This window comes from Hyla sarda, chromosome 8, assembly GCF_029499605.1.
Source record: "Hyla sarda isolate aHylSar1 chromosome 8, aHylSar1.hap1, whole genome shotgun sequence".
NCBI classification, from domain to species: Eukaryota; Metazoa; Chordata; class Amphibia; order Anura; family Hylidae; genus Hyla; species Hyla sarda.
The window spans coordinates 91,460,598-91,483,337 of NC_079196.1; the positions used below are offsets into that span (position 1 = coordinate 91,460,598).

The 22,740-nt window shown below is 39.0% G+C and overlaps 1 protein-coding gene across 3 annotated transcripts in view; it reads left to right on the plus strand.

Moving 5' to 3' along the window:
• The window catches only part of TSPEAR (thrombospondin type laminin G domain and EAR repeats), a 171,289-nt gene that overhangs the window by 98,136 nt on the left and 50,413 nt on the right, over positions 1-22,740 (plus strand). For all 3 annotated transcript variants that reach the window (XM_056535837.1, XM_056535838.1, XM_056535839.1), the window contains exons 7-9: positions 3,370-3,602; positions 13,872-14,058; positions 17,831-18,060. In XM_056535837.1, coding sequence (XP_056391812.1) covers positions 3,370-3,602; positions 13,872-14,058; positions 17,831-18,060 — 650 coding nt within the window. The remainder of the gene's footprint in view (positions 1-3,369; positions 3,603-13,871; positions 14,059-17,830; positions 18,061-22,740) is intronic.

A 22,740-nucleotide genomic window follows, 5' to 3' on the forward strand; every position in this document is an offset into this window, starting at 1 on the left:
ACAGATTGTCTATGTGTGTGCTTGGATTTTGATTTTGACATATGATCTGTATTAATCTTGGCACATGGTGGACATGTGCCAAAAAAGTTTAACTCTAAAAGATTTTACACCATTTTATAGGCAATCCTTAGCAAAACCCATTTTGGGAAAAAAAAGGAAAAAGTGTTAAGTGTGGTGCATTTTACATTTTTGTTGGAGCACTCATAATAAATAATTGCTTAGCCCATTCAATACTCTACAATTGTGGCATATTTGGTGGCAAAATTTTGATGCAGCAGACATTTAAATGTGAGTCAATATGTCTAAATGAGGTAGATTCTGAGATTAGTAATTTAGAGGGGCTAGCATAGTAAATCTTTGCCCTGCTACAGTGGAAAATCAAGAGAACTTTGTCTAAAGAACATTACTCAATGGAGTAAAGCACCCCCCCCCCATTTTGTTTAAAGGGGTACTCCAGTGGGAAACAATTTTTTTCCATATCAACTGGCTCCAGAAAGTTAAAGGGGTATTCCTGGCAAAAACATTTTATCCCCTATCCAAAGGATAGGGGATAAGATATCTGATCGCTGGTACCCCCCGCGAGCTCCCTGCTGTGTCCCCAGTTTCGGAAACCTCTGGGTTTCCGGGACTGGGGACATGATGTCACGCCACGCCCCCTCCGTTCATGTCTATGGGAGGTTTCCGAAACTGGAGATGCGGCTCCAGCATAGAATGCGGGTGCTGCAGGGTGATCGCGGGGGGGGGGGAGATTCCCAGTGGCAGGCCCCCCATGATCAGACATCTTATCCCCTATCCTTTGGCTAGGGGATTAAATCTTTTTGCCCGGAATATACCTTTAAACAGATTTGTAAATTACTTCTATGAAAAAATATTAATCCTTCCAGTACTTATCAGCTGCTGTATACTACAGAGGAAGTTGAGTTGTTCTTTTCTGTCTGACCACAGTGCTCTCTGCAGACACCTCTGTCCATATCAGAAACTGTCCAGAGTAGGAGCAAATTCCCATAGCCAATTTCTCCTACTCCAGACAGTTCCTGACACAGACAGAGTTGTCAGCAGAGGGCAATGGGGTCAGACAGCAAAAAGAACAACTCAACTTCCTCTATAGTATACAGCAGCTGAGAAGTACTGGTAAAGTAATTTACAAATCTGTTAAACTTTCAGCCACCAGTTGATTTGACATTTTTCCTCTGGAGTACCCCTTTAAGGGATTCGTTAGGTTTCACCATGGGTCATATGAATGCTTTCTCCCTGAATGTCTTATCTTGTCAGGAGGAGTTTTCATGGTCTGATTGCGGGGACCCCCCACAATCTGCCGTAGGGGGCCCCTCTGTTAGAGCACGTTTTGTACCCAGCAGTCAGCTGGTCAAAACTTGCCCCCTCCATTCATCTCTATGGAAGAGGCAGAGGCACATAAATGCTGTGTCTATGCCTCTCCTAAAGAGATGAATGGAGGGGGCATGTTTGGACCAGCTGACATACTGTGTCCGAATCATCACACACAGAAGCTGAGCCTGGGCCAATCCGGGGACCAGTACTGGAGATCGTTGGGGTTCCAGCGGTCGGACCACCCCCACGTTCAGACACTTATCCACTACTCTGCGGATAGGAGATACGTTTCTTACTGCTGGACATCTTCTTCGGGTAGGTCTGCGGTAAATGTGTAACTGAGCTTTTGTTTTGCTGGAATATGTCATTATAAGGAAACATTGATAACTTCAGTGTTCCAGGTTAAAAATAAATCCTATAGAAACAAAGCTTTTCCTTATTCAAATAACCATATTCATCCATACACATTCACCCTTTTGTGTGAATGAAGTATCTTTCTTTGAAGTTAAACAAGTTTGGCAGCTTTTTGTGATGTTGATGTTGAGAACATTCTTAGAACACATGCTGCTGTTACTGTCATCTGCAGGATTCTAGTTTCCTTGAGGCTTATTGTATGGATTAGAAAACAGGAATTCCAATAGTAACACAATATTAGGGAATTATTCACAACTTTTATTCATAATAAGATTAAGTGGCCCCAAACCAGAGTGTCACTAATGTTTATTGTTAAAGATTTTATAAAACCTCTACAATACACCTAAATATTTTAATTGTTAGCGTTTGTCTCTATTCCATTGTTCGTGATAGGGAGAAATCTGTATTTGATGCACTGCAAGCTGTATTTATGTAATCTTAATGAAAATCATGTTCAGAAGCTTACTTATTACAGAAAAGTGAAGGAATAAAGGCATTTCCTGAAAACTTGCTAAACCATTGAAGTTAATCAGACTTTGGTATATTCAGAGGTTAATATATTTTAATAATAAGGATATGGGGAAAAAGAGATTACAGCATTTATCTACAGAGCTTTCTTTACATAAGCTGATGTGTACAAATGAAATATTCAAGAAAAAAATATTTGTATAAATACTGAATAAACCATGAAAACACACAAAAAAAGCATTCACACTGTTTTGCCATCATATTTAAAGAACACCTACATTTTATAAAAACTTTTATTGCTTTTGGGGTCAGTGAGGACCCCCACCATTCTCTAAAACAACAGGGCAAATGCTAAGCACTATGCCCCTTCATTTCTACTTGGCTCTACATGGAAAGCCAAATGTAAGGTGTACGGATTTCTAGAAAGTCTCATAGACTATCTAAAAATCCCTAAAATAGCTTGTCTCTCCAAGGAAAGCTGATCAGAACTTCTGGGGTAAAAAAAAAGTACCATTATCTACTGCACAGAATTTATTTTTGGGATATCAAGGTATTTGCGATACTTTTAAGGTCAGTTGTTTGGTAATAGTTATTAATGGAGAAGATCATAATCTGATAGAGACTCCAGAGATAAATGATCTCTTAGGCCCAAATTTATCAATCTATGCGAGAGAAAAAACTTTCTGGTGTTACCCATAACAACCAATCACAGCTCAGCTTTCATGTTATGAGAACCTGTTAAAATTTGAAAGTCATTGGTTGTGGGCAAATCCCACCAGTGTTTGATTCACACAGTTTGCTTATATTTTATTCATGTATCTAAGGTCTATGTGGAATAGTTTCCGATCTTCATAGTAAAGTATGTGCATGATATTTGGGGATTATGTATAAACCAGAATTGTCCATAGTTAATACATTTCTCAAAGCCTGAAAATACATTTTCGGAGAAGTGTTATGGGAAATTGTAGACCCCTCTAAGGCTCAGTAATTTCCAGGTAGAACAATTTGAAAGCTTTCAGCGGTTGAAGTAATGCCACCAATTACAATTGCCATTCTCTACAATTTAATAAAAGGTCAAAATAAACCATTTTGTACCAGTTCACAATGTGTATATGGATTGCATCTGCAGCAATGTACTTTATTTTTATCTGTTACTAGGGAAGGAGAAACTTGACTATGTGGAGGACTATCAGAACATTGCCACTGCTTCAGAATCAATGGGGTTAGAGATCTTCTATATTCCAAATATGGGTTACTTTGCTGTAATGGCTAACAAGAACAGCCAGCCTGGCTCAGCCCTCTACAGGTGGACCAATGGTAGATTTACAATTCATCAATACTTCTCCACCTACCAAGCGCAAGCCTGGAAGCACTTCACAATAGAAAAAAGGGTAAGAATTTCATGCAACCACTGGCAGAAGCAATTACTTGAGCTTTATCTACTGGTGAAGGCTTATAGACAATTATGGTGTGGTATTTGACATATTATTAACACATTATTAATCTTTCCCTTTGATATAGTTCACAATAGTTATTTTTTGTTTTTTTTAAACATATTTTTCCATATGTAGTTCTATTTTCTCTTTGGATCTTCAGTTGTCTCAATGGACTGTACAAGATATATTTAATAATATCCATCTTTTTCTCTCACTTCCCTTTTCCTACCTCAAATTCCAACTGAAATTTTAAACCATGTTGTTGTAACGATAAATAATATGGACAATGGCAGTGAAACACAGGCTCCTTTAACATACTGATCATTACTTCCTGAGTAGTAAAATTACCCTGTTGCAATATTATACATACAATTTGTAGACTACTGTGCATAGAAAAGAGACCACAACCAACAGTCTTCTAAGATAGAAAAACTGCAACCCAGGGCTCCTTAAGAGGTGTATCCCTAGGGGGCAGTGTCGCTGCCTCAGGAGAAACTGTTCCACTAAAGAAGATTTTGTCTCACAATCCCAAGACCTCCGAGAAAGATTTTGGAATAGGGGGGAACCCAGACCATGTCTTAACATCATCGTACAAGCCTTCTCTTAAAACACCCAGAGAGCACTTACTTGTACCTAGGATCAGGGAAAACACCTAAGGCCTGATCCGTACTATTGGTATGTTTAACAAAGTTTTTCATATCCTTGATAAATATATGGAGATACTCAGGATGGACAAGGACCTGGCAGAGGTTGTGGGAGATAGGCCCCCAAATGTTTTTTAGGAGAGGCAGGAACTTAGGAGTCAAGCTTATGCCAAGCCATCTGGCCCCAAGTCCCTCCCTTTCCGAAAAATGGTTAGGGAGGATTCCCAGAGAACGAGGTTGCTAAAAGTGTGGCAGATATTAAACATGTTCATACATTCTAGAGACAAAGATTTTCAAGGATGATAGAACAGGTACACTGGTCAATATCAAAGACATCATAAATTGTAATACCAGGGAAGTTGTTTATGTGGCAACCTACTCCTCTTAAATATATGGGCAAAACTACCCAAAAACTTGAAAAGAAAATTTTGGAGCATTCAGTGATGTAAGAAATCACAGAGACCCCTCCCTAGCAACACACGAATGAGGTACATGGTAGTCATGTGGGGAACCTGAACTTCGTGGCCATTAAAAAAGTTTTGCCATCCCAATGTGGTGGCGATGTTGAATGGTTATAATTACAAAAAGAAAGGTGCTGGATCTTTAGACTCCAGACCACGGAGCCTGCCAGCTTTCAACCTGCTCTGTACTCATGAGGGACATCAACTCTGAAACAACTGTCTACAGATGGGTAACTTCCTCTTCTGGGGAGTTTCTAGCTTGGCTTATTAAAACCTCAGTCATGTTCTAAGGCTTCATAAAGGAACCAAGAACTGACTTGAAGGGAAGGCGCTCTCCATAGGGTGGCATCAGAGAGTTGTTTTGCATATTCTTCTTTACAGAATTTCTTATGAAGCATGAATGGCCTAGAAGTCTCTGCAAATCTTTATGGCACTTTCCTTTTGATTTCAAAATTAATTCCTTCCACAGGCTGTCAATCACAGCCAGGGTCCCGCTGCAGCTGCTGAGACTGGGATTGCACCAGTCTCAGCAGCATTAACCCCATAGATGTATCTATGGGATTGACAGGGGGAAGGGGCTACCCCTGTTCACCAACAGCGATCCCGCAATATGATCACAGGGTCTCATTGGTTGCCGTGGCAGCAGGAGGACAGCTGATGGCCTCCTTTCTGCCTAGTATGGCAGCCTGTGAGGTGAGGTCCGCCATAATCACGTATGACTTTTACAATAAAACCATAATGCCATTTATCCTGCATGGTGAATCTCGTAAAAAAAAAATTAAAAAAATTGCACAAAAAGCAAATTTTTGTCCAAAGCGTAAAATAAAAATGATCAAAAGGTAGCATGTCTTGCAAGAATGATACCAATAAAAATACCGCTCATCAAACAAAAAATAAACCCTCACACAATGGCATTGGCCAAAAAAAAAAAAAATCATAACATGACAACACAAAAAAGGGGAAAAAACTATTTTGTACATAAAAAGCTATATAAACTGGGTATCGCCATGATCGTACCAACCCACAGAATAGAAATAACATAATTTTTAGCATACAGTGAATGCCATAAAAAAAAAAAGCCTGCGATTTTCCAATTTCTCCCAATATTTTGGCGTTTTTTAACAAAAAATGCTGCATGAATAAACAAAGATTTACCACTAATATAAGCTAAATTATGTTACATTATGTTATATAAGTTACATTATGCTCCGAAAAAACATTCTCAGAATCGCGTCACTCAGTAAAATAATTCCAAAATGATTACAACTTTAAAGGGGTTACTCCAGCCCTAAGAAAGGATAGGGATAAGATGTCTGACCTCGGGGGTCCTGCCACTGGGGAACCCCGCAATCTTGCATTCAGCACCAACCTCGGGGAGCTGCACGCCGCACTGCCAGCTCAGAATCTGCCGTGTGATGACCGGAGTATCGTGATTTCATGACTCCTCCCCCGTGTGATGATATTCTGAGCTGGCAGTGCGGCGTGCAGCTCCCCGAGGCGGGAGATTGCAGGGTTCCCCAGCGGCGGGACCCCCGAGGTCAGACATCTTATCCCCTATCATTTGGATAGGGGATAAGATGTCTTAGGGCCAGAGTACCCCTTTAAAGAGACACATGTTAGATTTAAAAAATTGGGCCCAGTCATTTAGGTAAAAACAGACGATGTCCTTAAGGGGTTAATAATGATGTAGCTTTAAAAAAAAAAAAAAAATAATGATAAAAACATGCCACAGGATGTAACACAATAAAAAAATGCAGAGTTAGTTATATTTGAGCACATCTCCCTTCCAGAAGTTTTGTCTGCTTGTTCTGTTAAAAACTGAGGCAGTACTAAAGCAGTTTCTGCTATTCCAACCCCTCTTAGTCATCTCATATAAGCCAATATCTACAATACCACTTATATTTCGGAATATTAAAGCAGATCAGAACATAGATAATAAGTATCTGAAAATCTATATTTATGGCAGAGCTGCCTTTAAAGGGGTATTATGGTGCTAGTGTTCTGAACATTTTGTTCAGAACACTTGGAGCCGGAGGATGTGTTTGTGACGTCACGGCCATGCCCCTCGTTATATCACGTCACGTCTATGGGAGGGGGCGTGTTGGCTGATATGCCCTCTCCCATAGACATGCATGGAGGGGGGTGGCGTGATGTCATGAGGGGCATGGTCATGATGTTGCGACCACTGCCGCAGGAACCTGGAGTTTGTTTAGAATGCCGGGGGCTGTGGGAGATTGTGCGAGGCCCCAGCAGCGGGACCCCCGCGATCAAACATCTTATACCCTATCCTTTGGACAGGGGATAAGATGTCTAGCAGTGGAATACCCCTTTAAAACAAGGTAATTGATGGGCTGTGAGACGGACATGGAGTTCATCCTTCACCTTCATACAGACTGCAAATATTACCTGGTATCTTTCATCTATAATATTATCAACTTTCCCCGTCGAAGTCTATGGAATAATAATGACTAAACTTCAACTGAAGGTGAGTTTAAAGACATTCCAAAGGTTCAGTAAGAAAACACCAGCCCATATGGAATTAAAAGCCTTTGTATCCCTAGGACGTCTGCTCCCTGCATCACATTATCCTGGGCAAATATCTAGCTTTTAAATTATAAAAGAATTTACTCCCAGTTGATTTAGACAAGATTCTGTCCCAGATAGAATCAATATGTAATGGGGATGATGGCGTTTGTTAAAGACTGTACTTTATAGCATTTGCAGATGTGGCTTTGTCATGTTCGCCTTATCTTTTCTAGGAAACATGTTTTGATAAACCTAGGTGCCGAGCAGATCTGCCACCGTACAGTTTGTTTTATGTTGTTTGAACATAAAGCAAGAGAAATGATGAAAAGATTTTGGTGCGATTATGAAACACCCCAGGAGGTATGAAGTACAGGCAGGGACATGCTGTGAATAAATTACCACTTTATATATAAACAGCTGTGTCAGGGGCTTATGTTCTACCAGCTGGGACGTTGCCGTCTTCCTCGTGTCGGCAGAGAAAACCAGAGAGAATGCACAGTGGATTAAAAAATGAGCCTCTCGGTGTAGGGAGAAGGCATGAACTTGAAGTGTACAGAACACAGTCTGAGGCAGAGAACACATTAGGCAGAGAGATATATCATGATGACAATGTTCATTTCATTGATTTTATTACGCCAAGATATGGTTTACATCAGCATTAAAAATAATTCTTCTAAACATGGTTCTGTGAAGATGAATCTGTATATTAGATGACTCAGGATTTCACATTACTGCACAAATAAATTGTGACACCCAATATCAGAGCTATACTGGCGGCCATATTAGTTGTCACCAAGCTTTCCCTAGAAACAGATATGAAAACACCTGTCCCTGTCATTTAAAAAAAAAAAAACACCCTGATCATTGGAACAAGTGGGGGAAGCAGGGTGTAGATCGATACAAGCCGGGGAGCGAAGTGAACTTCTCCCCAACCCTTCTAATGATTGGTGGTGGTCTCAGCACTGAGACCCTGACAAATCAAAACTTTTAACATGTTTCTATGACATGTCAAATATTCTTTAAATGACAAGGACTTTAAAAGTCATTTTGAACAGTGTAAACTTGTTGTAGTACAATTCCAGAATGATTTTTATTCCCCCATGCAATTTCAAGATTTTTCAAAAGACATGACAAAAGAGTAAGGGACCTTACTTCTGGATGTTTTTAGATGGTCGCATAAGTATTTTCTTCAGTCACTTACAGTGTCACCAGATGCCCCAGGCTATTTAAATGTGACAGTGTTTTTAACCCTCTAGTTTGCTATGTGCTTATTTATTTTCTGATTGTCAGAGGGGTAGGTTTAAAAAGAATCTGACACCCTGATCACCTGCATACTGGGTTATAGTGCAGGTGAACAGCTTTTCAAAGAGGGATCACTTACTTAAATCTGTTAAGTATATCCTGAGTTATGTCACTGTAATCTTCCTGCTGCATTGCACTGCTGTGTGCACTGGAGGCAGGGAGCTTGCTCACCCAGCTCCCCTGCCTTCTTCATATTCTCTGTCTGGCCTGCCCCCTTCATTAATTTGCTAATAAATGCCACGAAGAGCATAGAAAAATAGAAAAATATAGCTTCTTTCTTCTAAAACTAGCACTACACCTCTGGTTGTGTGTGGTATTACAACTTGACTCCATTTACTTCAATGGAACTGATCTGCAATACCACATTCAACTTGCAGATAAGGGTGGTGCTGTTTCTGGAAGAAATCAGCTATATTTTTCTAATACCAGATAACCCCTTTATTAAGTGCATTCAATTATCAGATTTTGTATTGCATTTATTGAATACAAAGCAAGAATGGTAATACATGAAGGATACATATAAAGGAAATATTGAGACTTTTCTTTTTTTTCAAAGCCATTCCTGGCTTTGTATTCAGTAATTGCAATCAATTGTTGCGCAAAAATTAGGCTCAATTAAAACATATCAATTATTTCTGGCATGGAAACATAAGCCTGTAAGAGTGTTGACACTACGGATTTAGCATTTCAGCGTGCAGAATAACGCGGTGTGAACTCCTACCATTAGTGTGAATAGGTCTTCTGCAGACCCGTTCACACTGCGGAATTTCAGGGGCAGACAATTCCGCCGCTGAAATTGATCCACGCAAAGAATGAACTTATTCTTTCTTTGCGCGGAAGTCTGTGAGCAAAGATTCCATTCGAAATCTATAGTCTGAACATACCCTATCATTGAGTTTGACTTGTGTTTTCTGAAGTGGCGTTGCCATGTTCACACACAGTAAAACTGGAAACCATAAAAAAAAACTTGTAAAATGGTGTTTTAATGGTTGTAAAATTGGTTAAAAATCTGAAGATTTTCTTAGAATAATGTGTTCCATTGTTGTCAATGGAAAATTGGCCATTAGTGAATACATAAGGGAGGATTATATTTTAATGGCTCTTCAATTAATAAGCACATTTTTTTTTTATTTTAGGCTGGTTAAAAAACTTAAATAATAAAATAAAAAATTGACTGATAAGCATTTAAAAGGCTGGAGGTTCTCTAACTAATTTGTATGAAATTGTGTTTTACAAAAGCAGACAATTTTGTCCAAAAAATATCTGAAAAAAAAACAGGGAGTGAACATAGAAGAACCATGTCAAAGAGCAGTTAATAGGCCCATACCACCCAAACTGCATTAGGAGGAGGAATTTACCATAGAGAAGGACCATATTAGACAACAATATTGGACTGTGCTGGACCTATATATTCATACAACTTAGTAAATAGTAGAAATGTTATTTTCCAGTTGAAGTAAGTAACAGCAGTTCCTAACAGGGACAGAGATGGCAGCAAAGAACACTGTGGTTAGACTGGAAAGAACAACACAACTTCCTCTGGAGAATACAGCAGCTCATAAATACTGGAAGGATTAAGATTTTAAACAGAAATAGTTTACAAATCTGTATAACTTTTTGGCACCAGTTGGTTTAAAATATACATTTCTGCCAGAGTGCCCCTCTAATTAACGATGCTTTGCACAGACTAAGTTTGCCCTGACAGGAGCAATCTCTTTGTTTATCAGTGATTTCACTACTTATATTATGTAGCTGATTCTGTTCAGTCACGACTCAATTCGTTATGGATTAGTTAGGTTACAATATAATTGGATAATTATTACAAATTCAGATTCTCTTTCTTAATTGTGTAAGACATAAGCTTCACTTAGCTCTTCTAAGTGTTGAGTTTATTGAACACTCTAATGGCCAGAAGCAAAAGCCTATTTGATCCAACACATTGAATAAATGCCATCCCTGATACAATCAGTGTTTCTGCAGGGGTCAAATAGGAGTTTATCGATTTTTCATGGAAACTCAAATAACATTAATACAGCAAACCTTAATAACTAGTTTCTAGACTTCATAACATTTTACATCATGGCAATCCCTGTCTATATGCTGAGCTCTGGGCCCCTCTCTATAAGCCAGGTTTGTCACCACGGCAGGCTTAAAAACGTCTCATGGAGAGTTAAAACATCACACTTTTACTTGGGGCAATAAAGTATGGGAAGACATGCAATGGATTTTTCCAATAACCCAGTTCTTTGCATTTTTAAATTATTATTATATTCCCATTTGCGTTAAAGGGGTTATCTACCATAAGGTTATTTTAGCACCTACCTACCAGACAGTAATGGACATGCTTAGGAAGGATCTGCTCTTGTCTCTGGGTTAAATGGCTCTGTTGTGAGATTACCATAAAGCTGAGGCTATCTTTTTGTGAACCTCAGTATTTATTGCTGATGTTTTCTTTTTTACTACAAATCCCAGAATTCCACTTTCCTACAACAACAAACAAGCTAGATTCCATGAAAAAGGTCAGTGCTTTCTAATCAGGGTGCCTCCAGCTGTTGCTAATTCCCTGTGGTCGCTCCACCCATTGAAGCAGAACTGGCTCCCTGTCATCACCTGACTAGTGATGTCAGGTCTCGGCCACACTGCATCCTGGGAAATACCCGAGACAGGAGTCATTTCGTATATACTGTTAAAAATGAACATCCAGAGAAAAGATCACATAAGAATACGAGACCAGCAATCGGAGACAGGTACAGACACTATATTATGAACTACACTAACTTTACAGCCCCTGTAGTATAGTCAAATAAAAAAAATCTTGGAATACCCCTTTAAGAGTATTTATAAAGTTACGGTATAATATAAGTGGTACCTGAAAATACAGTGAAGGAGTTTAAATATGCATGGGATAGGCATAAGGCTATCCTGCATATAAGATAGTGCCAGGGACTATTCATAGTATTTAGAATATTGGGCAGACTAGATAGACTAATTGTTTTTTATCTGCCGACACTTTCTATGTTTCTATGTTTTTAGTACATGTGAATAATAATTTACAAAACTCTGTTTACACATTGTCAAGCTACCTAAACTACAAGTCATTAGGGTGGTCCCCAGGGCTCTCTCTTCTCCACTGGCCTTTATTGATAGATCAGTCTTTATATCCAAACAGGGAGAGATCTGTCTATCAAGGCTGGTGACGTGGTGAGAAGCCACCAGGGATTAACCGATGACTGTTTGTTGAGACAATATGAAAGTAATGGCAGGTTCCATTTATCCATTTAAGGGCATACTGTGGATGAAAAAAACAAAACAAAAACATCTGTTGTGTATTTTTTCCAAATTTGTAGCTGATTTCATCTACTGCAAAAATCTGTGCCAAAGTCCATAGCAAAGTCTGTTTTGACCAAATTTCGATTTTTAGTCTTGTATTTCACTGGTGTGCGGCAACAACTTCAATGCAATGAACAAATTATATTAAGCTACTGTAGCCCTGGTAAATCTTACTTTATTAGCGATCTATTAAAACCATCCAGAGTATTGGTTCATAGAGACACAAAAAAGCTGAATAAATACACCCTTATCTAATGCATTTTAGATAATGAGATCCTTATTCTCTTAAGATTAAGGATATTAAGATTGCATGATCTAAGCCGCGTTCAGTTGAGGTGCATTTCTCTTGTGCCTTTTACACATGGTACTTTGTGTTTGCATGAACCCGCAATCTGGATGGTTTTAATGTAATATTAGTAAAGTCATTTTTAATGCGTGAATTGCTGGAATCAGCTGAATTATTTCATGGGAACATCTATATCTCTTAGATATCTTTAATGGTCCATTATGTGTAAAAGGGGTACTTCGGTGCTTCAGTTTTCTGAACTTCCTTAGTACAATGGACCGTGTCACTCACCTGAGCTTTATCAGACCTGATGAGCGACACGGTCCATAGCCCTAAGGACTTTCCCCCCTGCACACCACTGCCCTGTCCCATTTGCTTATCTCTTCATTCATATCATGGTTTTTGGATAATCAAGCATTAAATAAACAAAGCTGCAAGATTCTGGTGAGTGCAAAGTAATTTGTACGTTTTTGGTGATTGCATTCTTGTTGTGCCTGGACGGTTACGCACCATCTGCATCAGCTTTAATTTATTTGCCGATCCGCCAAGTCCTAGTGACTGACTACATGCTCTATTGATACAGTGAGCAGTCGACCGCATTTCTCTTTCTTTTCATATTGGATACATATAATATCATTTTCTACATTACCAATATATAAAAAGTTTTTTTTGCTAATAACAGGTACACTTTAACTCTGTTAGCCTTCATATATTTGCAAAGCTTGTTAAACCCTTGCTAAAAACTTTCCGAACTTTACCAATACATGCTAATATTTTTCAATACCACTTTACTGGTTAAAATTCTAGTTTTTGATTCTGGTCTGCCCCCTGGACTGTACAAGGGCTAGAAGCAGTTTTGGTTTACATAACCATCCACCTACTACACATACAATTTATGTATATTCATCTCTATGATTTATATGACAACTTGAGTTTTTCAAAATTATTTTAGTGCTAGGAATGCCTGCTTAACTTAAGGCAAAACAGATCAGTGCTACTATACACAAATAGCATGACAAACCCTAGTATTATAATAATTATCATAGTCATAAAACATGTCTAAAGTTTTCATCTGTTGGGGTCTGGGTGTTTGTTCTACTGATCGATGGGGGTCAGAACACCCAGACTTCGCCTGATCAAAACTTTGCCATGTTTGTGTTACATGTTAAAAGTTTTGCAAATGACAAGAACACTTTCAAGTTTAGGTTTAACAACATTTTCAGATGCTTGTGGAATGGCTGTCAACAACTTACAGCATGGCCAATTATATTCCATTTAAAGATTTTTTTTTCCCTTTGATAACAGTTCTTTGGATTACTAATGATCTGAAATAACGTTGCCTTATGAAATAACTCATTTTCATAAGTATCTCTCCAAATCTTGAAACCTATTAGTATCTGAACAATGCATGATTAAACAAAGCCGATCGTGACCTGCGGACTGGTCTTTAAGAAGCCGAAGTTCAGTATTTATCTAATTAGCCGGATTTCATTAATCTGCCCATTATCAGTCATATTAATAATAGAAGAAGGGAGAAGAGGTAGCTTCACTGTAAAGGTGCTTGGTGGTGTTTAAAGCAAAGATAAACAGAAGATTATGTCTTATGCTGTACAATAACTCAATTCTAAGTCTAACTTATGATGAAATATTTTTTTCGTGCCTTCCTCCTATTAAGATATTCTTAGCCTTGGCTAACTTTGAAAAGAATGATGACGGAGAGGAACTGTCAGTCATTTACAAATGGAACCCGAAGAAAATGAAGTTTCTTCTGTATCAGACAATACCAACATACAGTGCTCGTGACTGGGAGGCCTTTCACATAGATGGAGAGACTTTCTTGGTTGTTGCCAATCACAGGGAAGGTAAAAAAGTAACGTGTAGGTCATGCTATTGTACATGTACTGGTAACTTAAAGGAAAATGTCATCCTATATTCCCTATCCACAGAATAGGGAATAATTGTCTGATCAAGGGGGTCCCCACAATCTCAAGAACAGGGTCCCAAGTCTCCTGATTGTAATTGTCTCTGGAAGTTGCCATAGATGGCCAAGTACAATGCTCGGCTATTCCTGGCAGACCCCAAAGAAATTAATAGACTGCAGTGTCCACGAGCGACCGTTGCACCATTCCAAGGGGAGACTTAAAGGGGTACTCCACTGGAAAAAACTGTTCCGAAAGCTGGAGCTGGCACCCGGGAGCCCGTGATGTCATAGCCCCTCCCCCTCATGACATCACGCCTCGCCCCCTCAAAGCAAGTCTATGGGAGTGGGCGTGACGGCAGTTTGTTCCAAACGCTGAGCAGTGGGTCCCCTTCAAGACTTTTTTTTGAGATCACAGTAGGATACAGTGGTCAGAAGTCCCATGAGTTTTACAGTTAAAATAACTTTTTAAATTATAAACTGAATTCAAGTGGTTGCTATAAGAGTTAAGAAAGGAAACTGTTAAATCCTCCTCCACTCCATCACTAATACTGTAGTAGGCCACATAAGTTTTTGTTTATTTTCTTGGATTCATGACGTGGCATCCATCCATTTGATCGCTGTAGACTATTACTTGCTTTGGTGATGATGCTAGAATGTACAGTATGTGACTGTAGAGGCCAGCATTTACTTAACAGTAGTCACATAGATGTATGGCACATCTAAAAATTGACAGGAACCATCTGATTTTTCATTTGATAACATTTCCTGCAGGTATTATTTCTTATATTCTCAGACAACCCCTGAAAAGGTTATAAAGTGATGAATATAGTTCAATAGTACCATGTGTTTTGTACCAAAATTTCCTGTGAAGAAGGTTAACACTAGCTAGTTCAAAAGTTTATTTCCAATTAAATAACTGTGTTTTCACTATATAAGACAATAAAATCCATATTAATGATTTTTTAACAACTAATTTTTTTCTTAATTTTCTTAATCACTAGGAAGCTATATGTTCACATGGCAGAATTTTAAAGCCGGCAGAAAAATTCAGCTCAGAAATTCTGCTGCAGCAGAGTACCATTGTTTTCAATAGGATTCTGCTGCACTGTGTACGTGACAGAATTTCCAATTCCGGCCTCTACAGAAAGAAATGACATGTCAATTCTTTCTGTGGAATTAACTCAGAAATGCATTGCTGTCTAAGGAGATGGCTCATTTCAAAGCGGTCCTAGTGCCTTCATGTTCTGCTAGCCCGCTGTCTGCAGAATGCCCGTCTGAAAAATTTCTGAGCAAACATGCCGCCATGTGAACACATCCTAACTGTTTTATTTTTCCATCAGTGGAGCTGTGTTTCCACTTTACTGTTTTTTGAAAAACTGTCACTGCAGTTTTTTAACTAAAGCCAAAAGGAATGGGCAATATAAGGGAAAGATTTAGGCTAAGTTTCCACTTGTTTTTTTTTTTTCTGGCAGTTTTTGAGTCAAAGTCAGAAGTGGACCCACAAGGGAGGAGAAGTGTAAGTCCTTCCTTTATACTGTATGTCCTATTCCTTTTGATTTCACTTCTGGCTTTGGCTCAAAAAATGCAGTTTTCCAAAAACAGCCAGGAAAAAAAAAATAGTGGAAACTTAGCCTTATACTTCTCCTTCCTGATGAATTTACTTCTGGCTTTGGCTCAGAAACTGCAGAGGCAGTTTTCATTAAAAAAAAAAAAAAAAACCTGCTAAATGGAAACATAGCCATAGGGCTTGTTTTTGTGGGGAGATTTATAGTTCTACTATTTTTGGCTGTATATACTCTTTATTCCAGTTTTGATTTGGCAAGCTAACCAAATACACATTAACTAGGCAGGAAATAACAGGCATGTGGAATTTAGTAAAGTTTTTTCCTCTAGTCCAGTGATCCCCAAGTACATCCTCAAGAACCCCCAATAGGTGTTGATTTGAGGATATCCCATATTGAGAACACTTGTGGTAATGCCTGATGCCCTGACCATATTGATATCACATGTGAAGGACTAAGGAAATCCTGCAAACATGACCTGTTGGGGGTACTTGAAACACTGGTCTGCACAAGGCCAGTAACACAGTTGCTGCTTCCTTCATAAAAATGAATAGAGAAAAAATAAAACTGCAAACAAATTGAAGTATCTAGCTCTATACTTGAACCCTATCAAAGCATGATGTAATAGAAGTATTTCTCTCTATTCGTTTCATGCAGAATCATTTATACTAATTTAAAATATTTCAATGGAGATTATTAAAGGGGTATTCCGGGCAAAAACATTTCATCCCCTATCCAAAGGATTAGGGGATAAGATGTCTGATCATGGGGGGCCCGCTGCTGAGACCCCCTGCGATCTCCCTGCAGCACCTGCAATCTATGCGGGGACTGCGTCTCTAGTTTCGGAAACCTCCAGGTTTCCGGGACTGGGGACGTGACATCACGCCACGACCCCTCCATTCATGTCTATGGAAGGGGGCGTGATGGCCGTCACTCCCCCTCCCATAGACATGAATGGAGGGGGCGTGGCGGGACGTCACATCCCCAGTCCCGGAAACCTGGAGGTTTCCGAAACAGGAGAATCAGCTCCCGCATAGAATGCAGGTGCAGCAGGTAGATTGCGGGGGATCTCAGCAGCGGGCCCCCTGCGATCAGACACCTTATCCCCTATCCTTTGGATAGGGGATAAAATATTTTTCCCCGGAATACCCCTTTAATTTTTGCTACCACAACCCTTTAGAAAGACTGGAACTACTTCATCACCTTTTGTTTGGAAAATAAAGTAGTATAGTTTTCTTGGGTTTTAACTCCCTACAATATTTTTCCACAGTATTTATTAAGGTTTCCCTACATTTTGCACTTTTCCCTACATTTTGCTTTTTTTTACACATGCTCTGATCTGTGGGGTTTTTCACAGCTCAAATAAACTAGTTGCCCCTTTTTCAGGTTTTCTCAGTAAAATGGAGAGTTGGTCTTTTTTTTTTTTTTATTCTGGCGCAAATTCTGGCGCACAACCCGACAACACATGTCGGGTTTACAATAGTAAATCAGGGCTAAAGTGTCTTATTATATGGCAAACAAGCAATAGAGTCTACTTACAATAATGAACATTATGGTATATATTGTATCACTGAACTCTTTTCTTTTGTTGAATATGCCAATCTAGTTGATGCTAAGGCTCATGCACACTGACACTTAGCCAATATGGCATTACTTAGAGTTACATAGCTCTCCATGCACAGCCATTGTAAATTGTGCATAAACAGAATTAAAGGGATTATCCAGGAATCGAAAAACAGATATAATTACTTTCAAAAGATGCTCCCTGTCTGTCTAAAGTTGGGTGTGGTATTACAACTTGGCTCCAGTCACTTCAATGAAACTAAGCTGCAGAACTACACCAAACCTGGAGACAGACTGGGAGCGGTTTTTGAAAGAAACTGGCCGTGTTTTTCGATTCCTGGATAACCCCTCTAAGCATATCACTGTTTTTGGTTGAATTTCATACAAAAGAAACTGAAATGCAATACAATTGTGTGTATGATACCCTAGAGATGGCTGTGGTTTTAACTTTGTACCTGCACTTTAGAAGGCCTGATGGCCTAACCGTTGGTTGTCTTGACTCAAAAAGCCAATAGATTATTATGTTTGTTAATCACATATAGATACTGCTAGTAACATTGTATTTTGTTACTATTTCTCTCTCAACAGGCAACAACCACAACATTAATAGTATTATTTACAAGTGGAATGCAAGCAATGGGCTCTTTGAGATCAATCAGACCATCCCTACCTCAGGTGCTTACGACTGGGAATTTTTCAGTATTGGACCATATTCGTTTTTGGTTGTCGCAAACACATTTAATGGCACATCTACCAACATCCAATCTCATATCTATATCTGGCTGGGGAGCACCTTCAGACCATTTCAGTCTATAATGGTAAGTGTTTATCCATAGTTAAAGGGGTTATCCAGGAATAGAAAAACAGAGCTAATTTCTTTCAAAAACAGCTCCCGGTCTGCCTCAAGGTTGGGTGTGGTTCTGCAGCTCAGTTCCATTGAAGTGAATGGAGCCAAGTAGTAATACCACACCCAACCTGGGGACAGATGTAGAGCTGTTTTTTAAAGAAATTATCTCTGTTTTTCTATTCCTGAATAACCCCTTTAACTCCTAAATGAACTATATTTAGGACAGTATTCAAAGCTCCATAGTGATGTGGAGATTTAGAAAGCGTACCTTTATTTTTCCTCTTGTTCTTGGATTTCCACATCAACTAGAAGATCCGCCCACTTTATAAATAAGTACATAGTTACAGTAGCCATATGTGTTAGATTTTTTTCTAAGCAGATTTACACCAAGAGGCCACTATGCATCCAAACACATCCGAGCAAGCATGCTATACCGATATAAGCACAGCCAAAGAGTTTCCTGCTTCTAACTATATGCATGACTTTAAACACATTTACCTATGGATAGATACAGTATAATATGGACAGATGGCAGCATAAAAAGAATTGCCATCATTTATGTAAATGTTTGCAATGCATACAAATAATATAGGGGGAAATGTATCCTTTTTAGAGCTATTTTTGTGTGTATATTTGTCTTACAGTTGGTGCTGCGCAGTGTCCCAGGCTCTTTTTTATGACTTTTTGGTGTAGCAAAAATCATCAAAAAGTCACAAAAATACGCCAGTCCTTACTTAGCTTTCAGAATAAGTGTACCTGCACAAAATGTATCAAATCCTGTGACCATTAAATAAATTGGGTGCACTTACACATTACAAAAAAAGGTGTATAAAATGCTTCACCTATAATGATAAATCCCCCCCCCCCCCACAGAGCATAGACCTATGAGTTATATCCAGTAATCCTGAATAATCTTTACTATGCAATACTTATGTAATGAAGCAATACAGAACATACTGGGGGAGATTTATCAAAACCTGCCCAAAGGAAATGTTGCTGAGTTGCCCATAGCAACCAATCAGATTGCTTCTTTTATTTTTCAGAGGCATTTTCAAAAAGGAAAGAAGCAATCTAAGTAATTGCTATAGGCAACTCTCCCTCTGGACAGGTTTTGATAAATCTCCCCCACTGTCTGTAGCTGTTTTCTATTGTACCTAAATCCTGAATTCCATAAGTTGCCATCTCTTGACAGTCTAGATCAGTGTTTCTCAACCAGTGTGCCGTCAGCTGTTGCAAAACTACAACATGCTAGGAGTTGTAGTTTTGCAACAGCTTGGGGTGCACTGGTTAGGAGACACTGGTCTAGATAATAATTGTGAGATATCGGTTTAGAGGGAATCAATCAATGATGTTTGTCCAGTCTAGGTTGTGGACACCTTTGAATGCATTTTTTTTTTTTTTTTTTTGCATTGTTCTCTTTACAGTGCAAAAAATATTTTTATCATAAGTCTTTATAAAAAAAATTGCTCTGTTTTTCTTTTGCAACTTGTATGCTTTCTGTCCCATTTAGAGTGAAATGCATCATACTGGCATACTGGCCAGCGTTCAGAACATTTAGTTGCTGGGTCTCAATGCAAGTCTATGGGAGGGGGCGTGTATATTTTTGGATACTTGCTTGCGTCCTGTTTCAGCGGAGCTGAAACAGGACCAACGTGGTAAAACCGCGGTGGTCCGATCAGCTTTGAGGACTTGAGGAGGTAGAATGTTCAAACTTCCAACTGTGTAAAATTCAAACTCCAGCTGTTCTTGATGAGAGCAGGAGATTGCACCTGTGTAGACTGTAACCATGGTCACCGTACTGCTAAGAATACCACTGTATGTGCAGGGAGGGAGAAGGAGGTACAGCTGTCAGGTCTATGTATATGTGTGATCATGTGAATGCAGAAGAGCTGAGTGTGTGATTGTGTTTATTCAGCAGAGCTGAGTGTGTGATTGTGTATATGCAGCAGAGCTGAGTGTGTGACTGTGTGTATGCAACAGAGCAGAGTGAGTGATCATGTGTTTGCAGCAGAGCTGAGTGTGCGTGGTCATGCATAAACATAATCATACATTCAGCACTACTCCATATACATGCTGCACACTAATTTCTGCTACATGTACATGATCACACCCTCAGCTCTGGTACATGTACACAGTGTTTACCAACCAGGGTGCCTCCAGCTTTTTCAAAACGGCAACTCCCAGCATGCCAAATTTTGCAACACTTGGAGGCATTCTGGTTGGTAAACACTGATATAGAGGTAAGGGGACAGATTGTTTAGCAAAATTACATATTTTTTACCCAGACATTCTGTGTACTTTATAAAGATTTATAATTTTACTATTGTGCAGAATTTGTTCGGCGCACACTGCTGCTCCGGAACTTCTAGCTATGTGAGCAGTGTACCGGGGGAAATGCCACAGCTCTGTGAAGTGTGAGGTAGAGAAGGAGTGCACGGTAGAGTGAAGGGGAGGGGGGGGTTTAAATATTTGCGCAAAATTTATCTAAGGACGTGCGCAACTTTTGTAAATTTTGAGCAAGAGTGTAAATTAGACAAGCAGTGTAAAGGGGTAGATCTGTGTCTACAATAGACACCTAATGATAAATGTACCCCATGGTCCAGAGACCAGGGGAATGGTAATATCCATTTGTCACTTTATTTATACATTCCCAGGTAGACTAATGGCACTATGCAGAGTTCTAAGAAAATATGTTCTAGAAATTTTATCAAAGTCATTTTTATGTCTAAATTTAGATTATTCTTCATGTTATTCACAATTGCACAGTTAGAATGGCACTCTATACAATTAATTTGTCCCATTACATGACTTCCTTTTTATGTTTACAACATTGTAAGACAGGGTTGAAAGCTAACATGGTTACATCATTGTCTTGTATCCATTTAAAGGTTAAATGACTCCAGTTTTCATTGCAGTAGCCTCTGTAAATCAGATGTAAATGGAAAATAAATGTCAAGATTAAGAGTAAGAGCGATAATGTCATGTCCTCCTTCTACCACTTTCTTAGGAACTGTTGTCATGCTTTGTAGTTACTCTGGTAAATTCGTACTGTCTTTGAGAGGGGCAGCATATGGGTTCTAGCAAGGAGGTAGACAATAACTTTCCCATCTATTTCTCCAGATCATATGATTGAATGTTTTATCTAAAGTTTTCATGTTGAGTCTGTAAAAGCATGGTTTCCTTCATTTTACTTGATCAAAATGATAAACTTCCTATATATATATATATATATATATATATATATATATATATATATATATATATATATATATATAAATACCGGAATAGTTGCAGCACTTCCAAAGTAATGCATGTGGGTGCCAAGCGTTCTAGGTCTGATCGAGACCCCCTTAAGATATCCAACAAAGAAATGGCGCAGCACTCCAAGAATATATTCAAAAGAAACTGTGAGTTTATTCACCACATGTTACCAACAGCAACGTTTCAGCTCAACACTAGAGCCTTTTTCAAGCATGATGCTTGAAAAAGGCTCCAGTGTTGAGCTGAAATGTTGCTGTTGGTAACATGTGGTGAATAAACTCACAGTTTCTTTTGGATATATTTTTGGAGTGCTGCGCCATTTCTTTGTTGGGGATATATATATATATATATATATATATATATATATATATATATGTGCCAGCCTTCAAATATCTATATCACTGTCCATTCTTGAATATGGTGGTTGTGTTGTAGATAGATAATGTGTTTTTATACAGCATCATCTCTTCATCATGTCTGCCAGTCTATATACAGCAGCATCTCTTCATCATGTCTGTCAGTCTATATACAGCATCATATTTTCATCATGTCTATCAGTCTATTTACAGCAGAATCTCTTCATCATGTCTGTCAGTCTATATACAGCAGCATCTCCTCATCATGTCTGTTAGTCTATATACAGCAGCGTCTCCTCATCATGTCTGTCAGTCTATATACAGCAGCATCTCCTCCTCATGTCTGTCAGTCTTTATACAGCAGTGTCTCCTTATCATGTCTGTCAGTCTATATACAGCAGCGTCTCCTCATCATGTCTGTCAGTCTATATACAGCAGCGTCTCCTCCTCATGTCTGTCAGTCTTTATACAGCAGTGTCTCCTCATCATGTCTGTCAGTCTATATACAGCAGTGTCTCCTCATCCTGTCTGTCAGTCTATTTACAGCATCATCTCTTCATCATGTCTGTCAGTCTATATACAGCAGTGTCTTTTCATCATGTCCGTCAGTCTATATACAGCAGCATCTCCTCATCATGTCTGTCAGTCCATATACAGCATCATCTCCTCATCATGTCTGTCAGTTTATATACAGCAGTGTCTTTTCATCATGTCTGTCAGTCTATATACAGCAGCGTCTCCTCATCATGTCTGTCAGTCCATATACAGCATCATCTCCTCATCATGTCTGTCAGTTTATATACAGCAGTGTCTTTTCATCATGTCTGTCAGTCTATATACAGCAGCATCTCCTCATCATGTCTGTCAGTCTATATACAGCAGCATCTCCTCATCATGTCTGTCAGTCTATATACAGCAGCATCTCCTCATCATGTCTGGCAGTCTATATACAGCAGCATCTCCTCATCATGTCTGTCAGTCTATATACAGCAGCATCTCCTCATCATGTCTGTCAGTCTATATACAGCAGCATC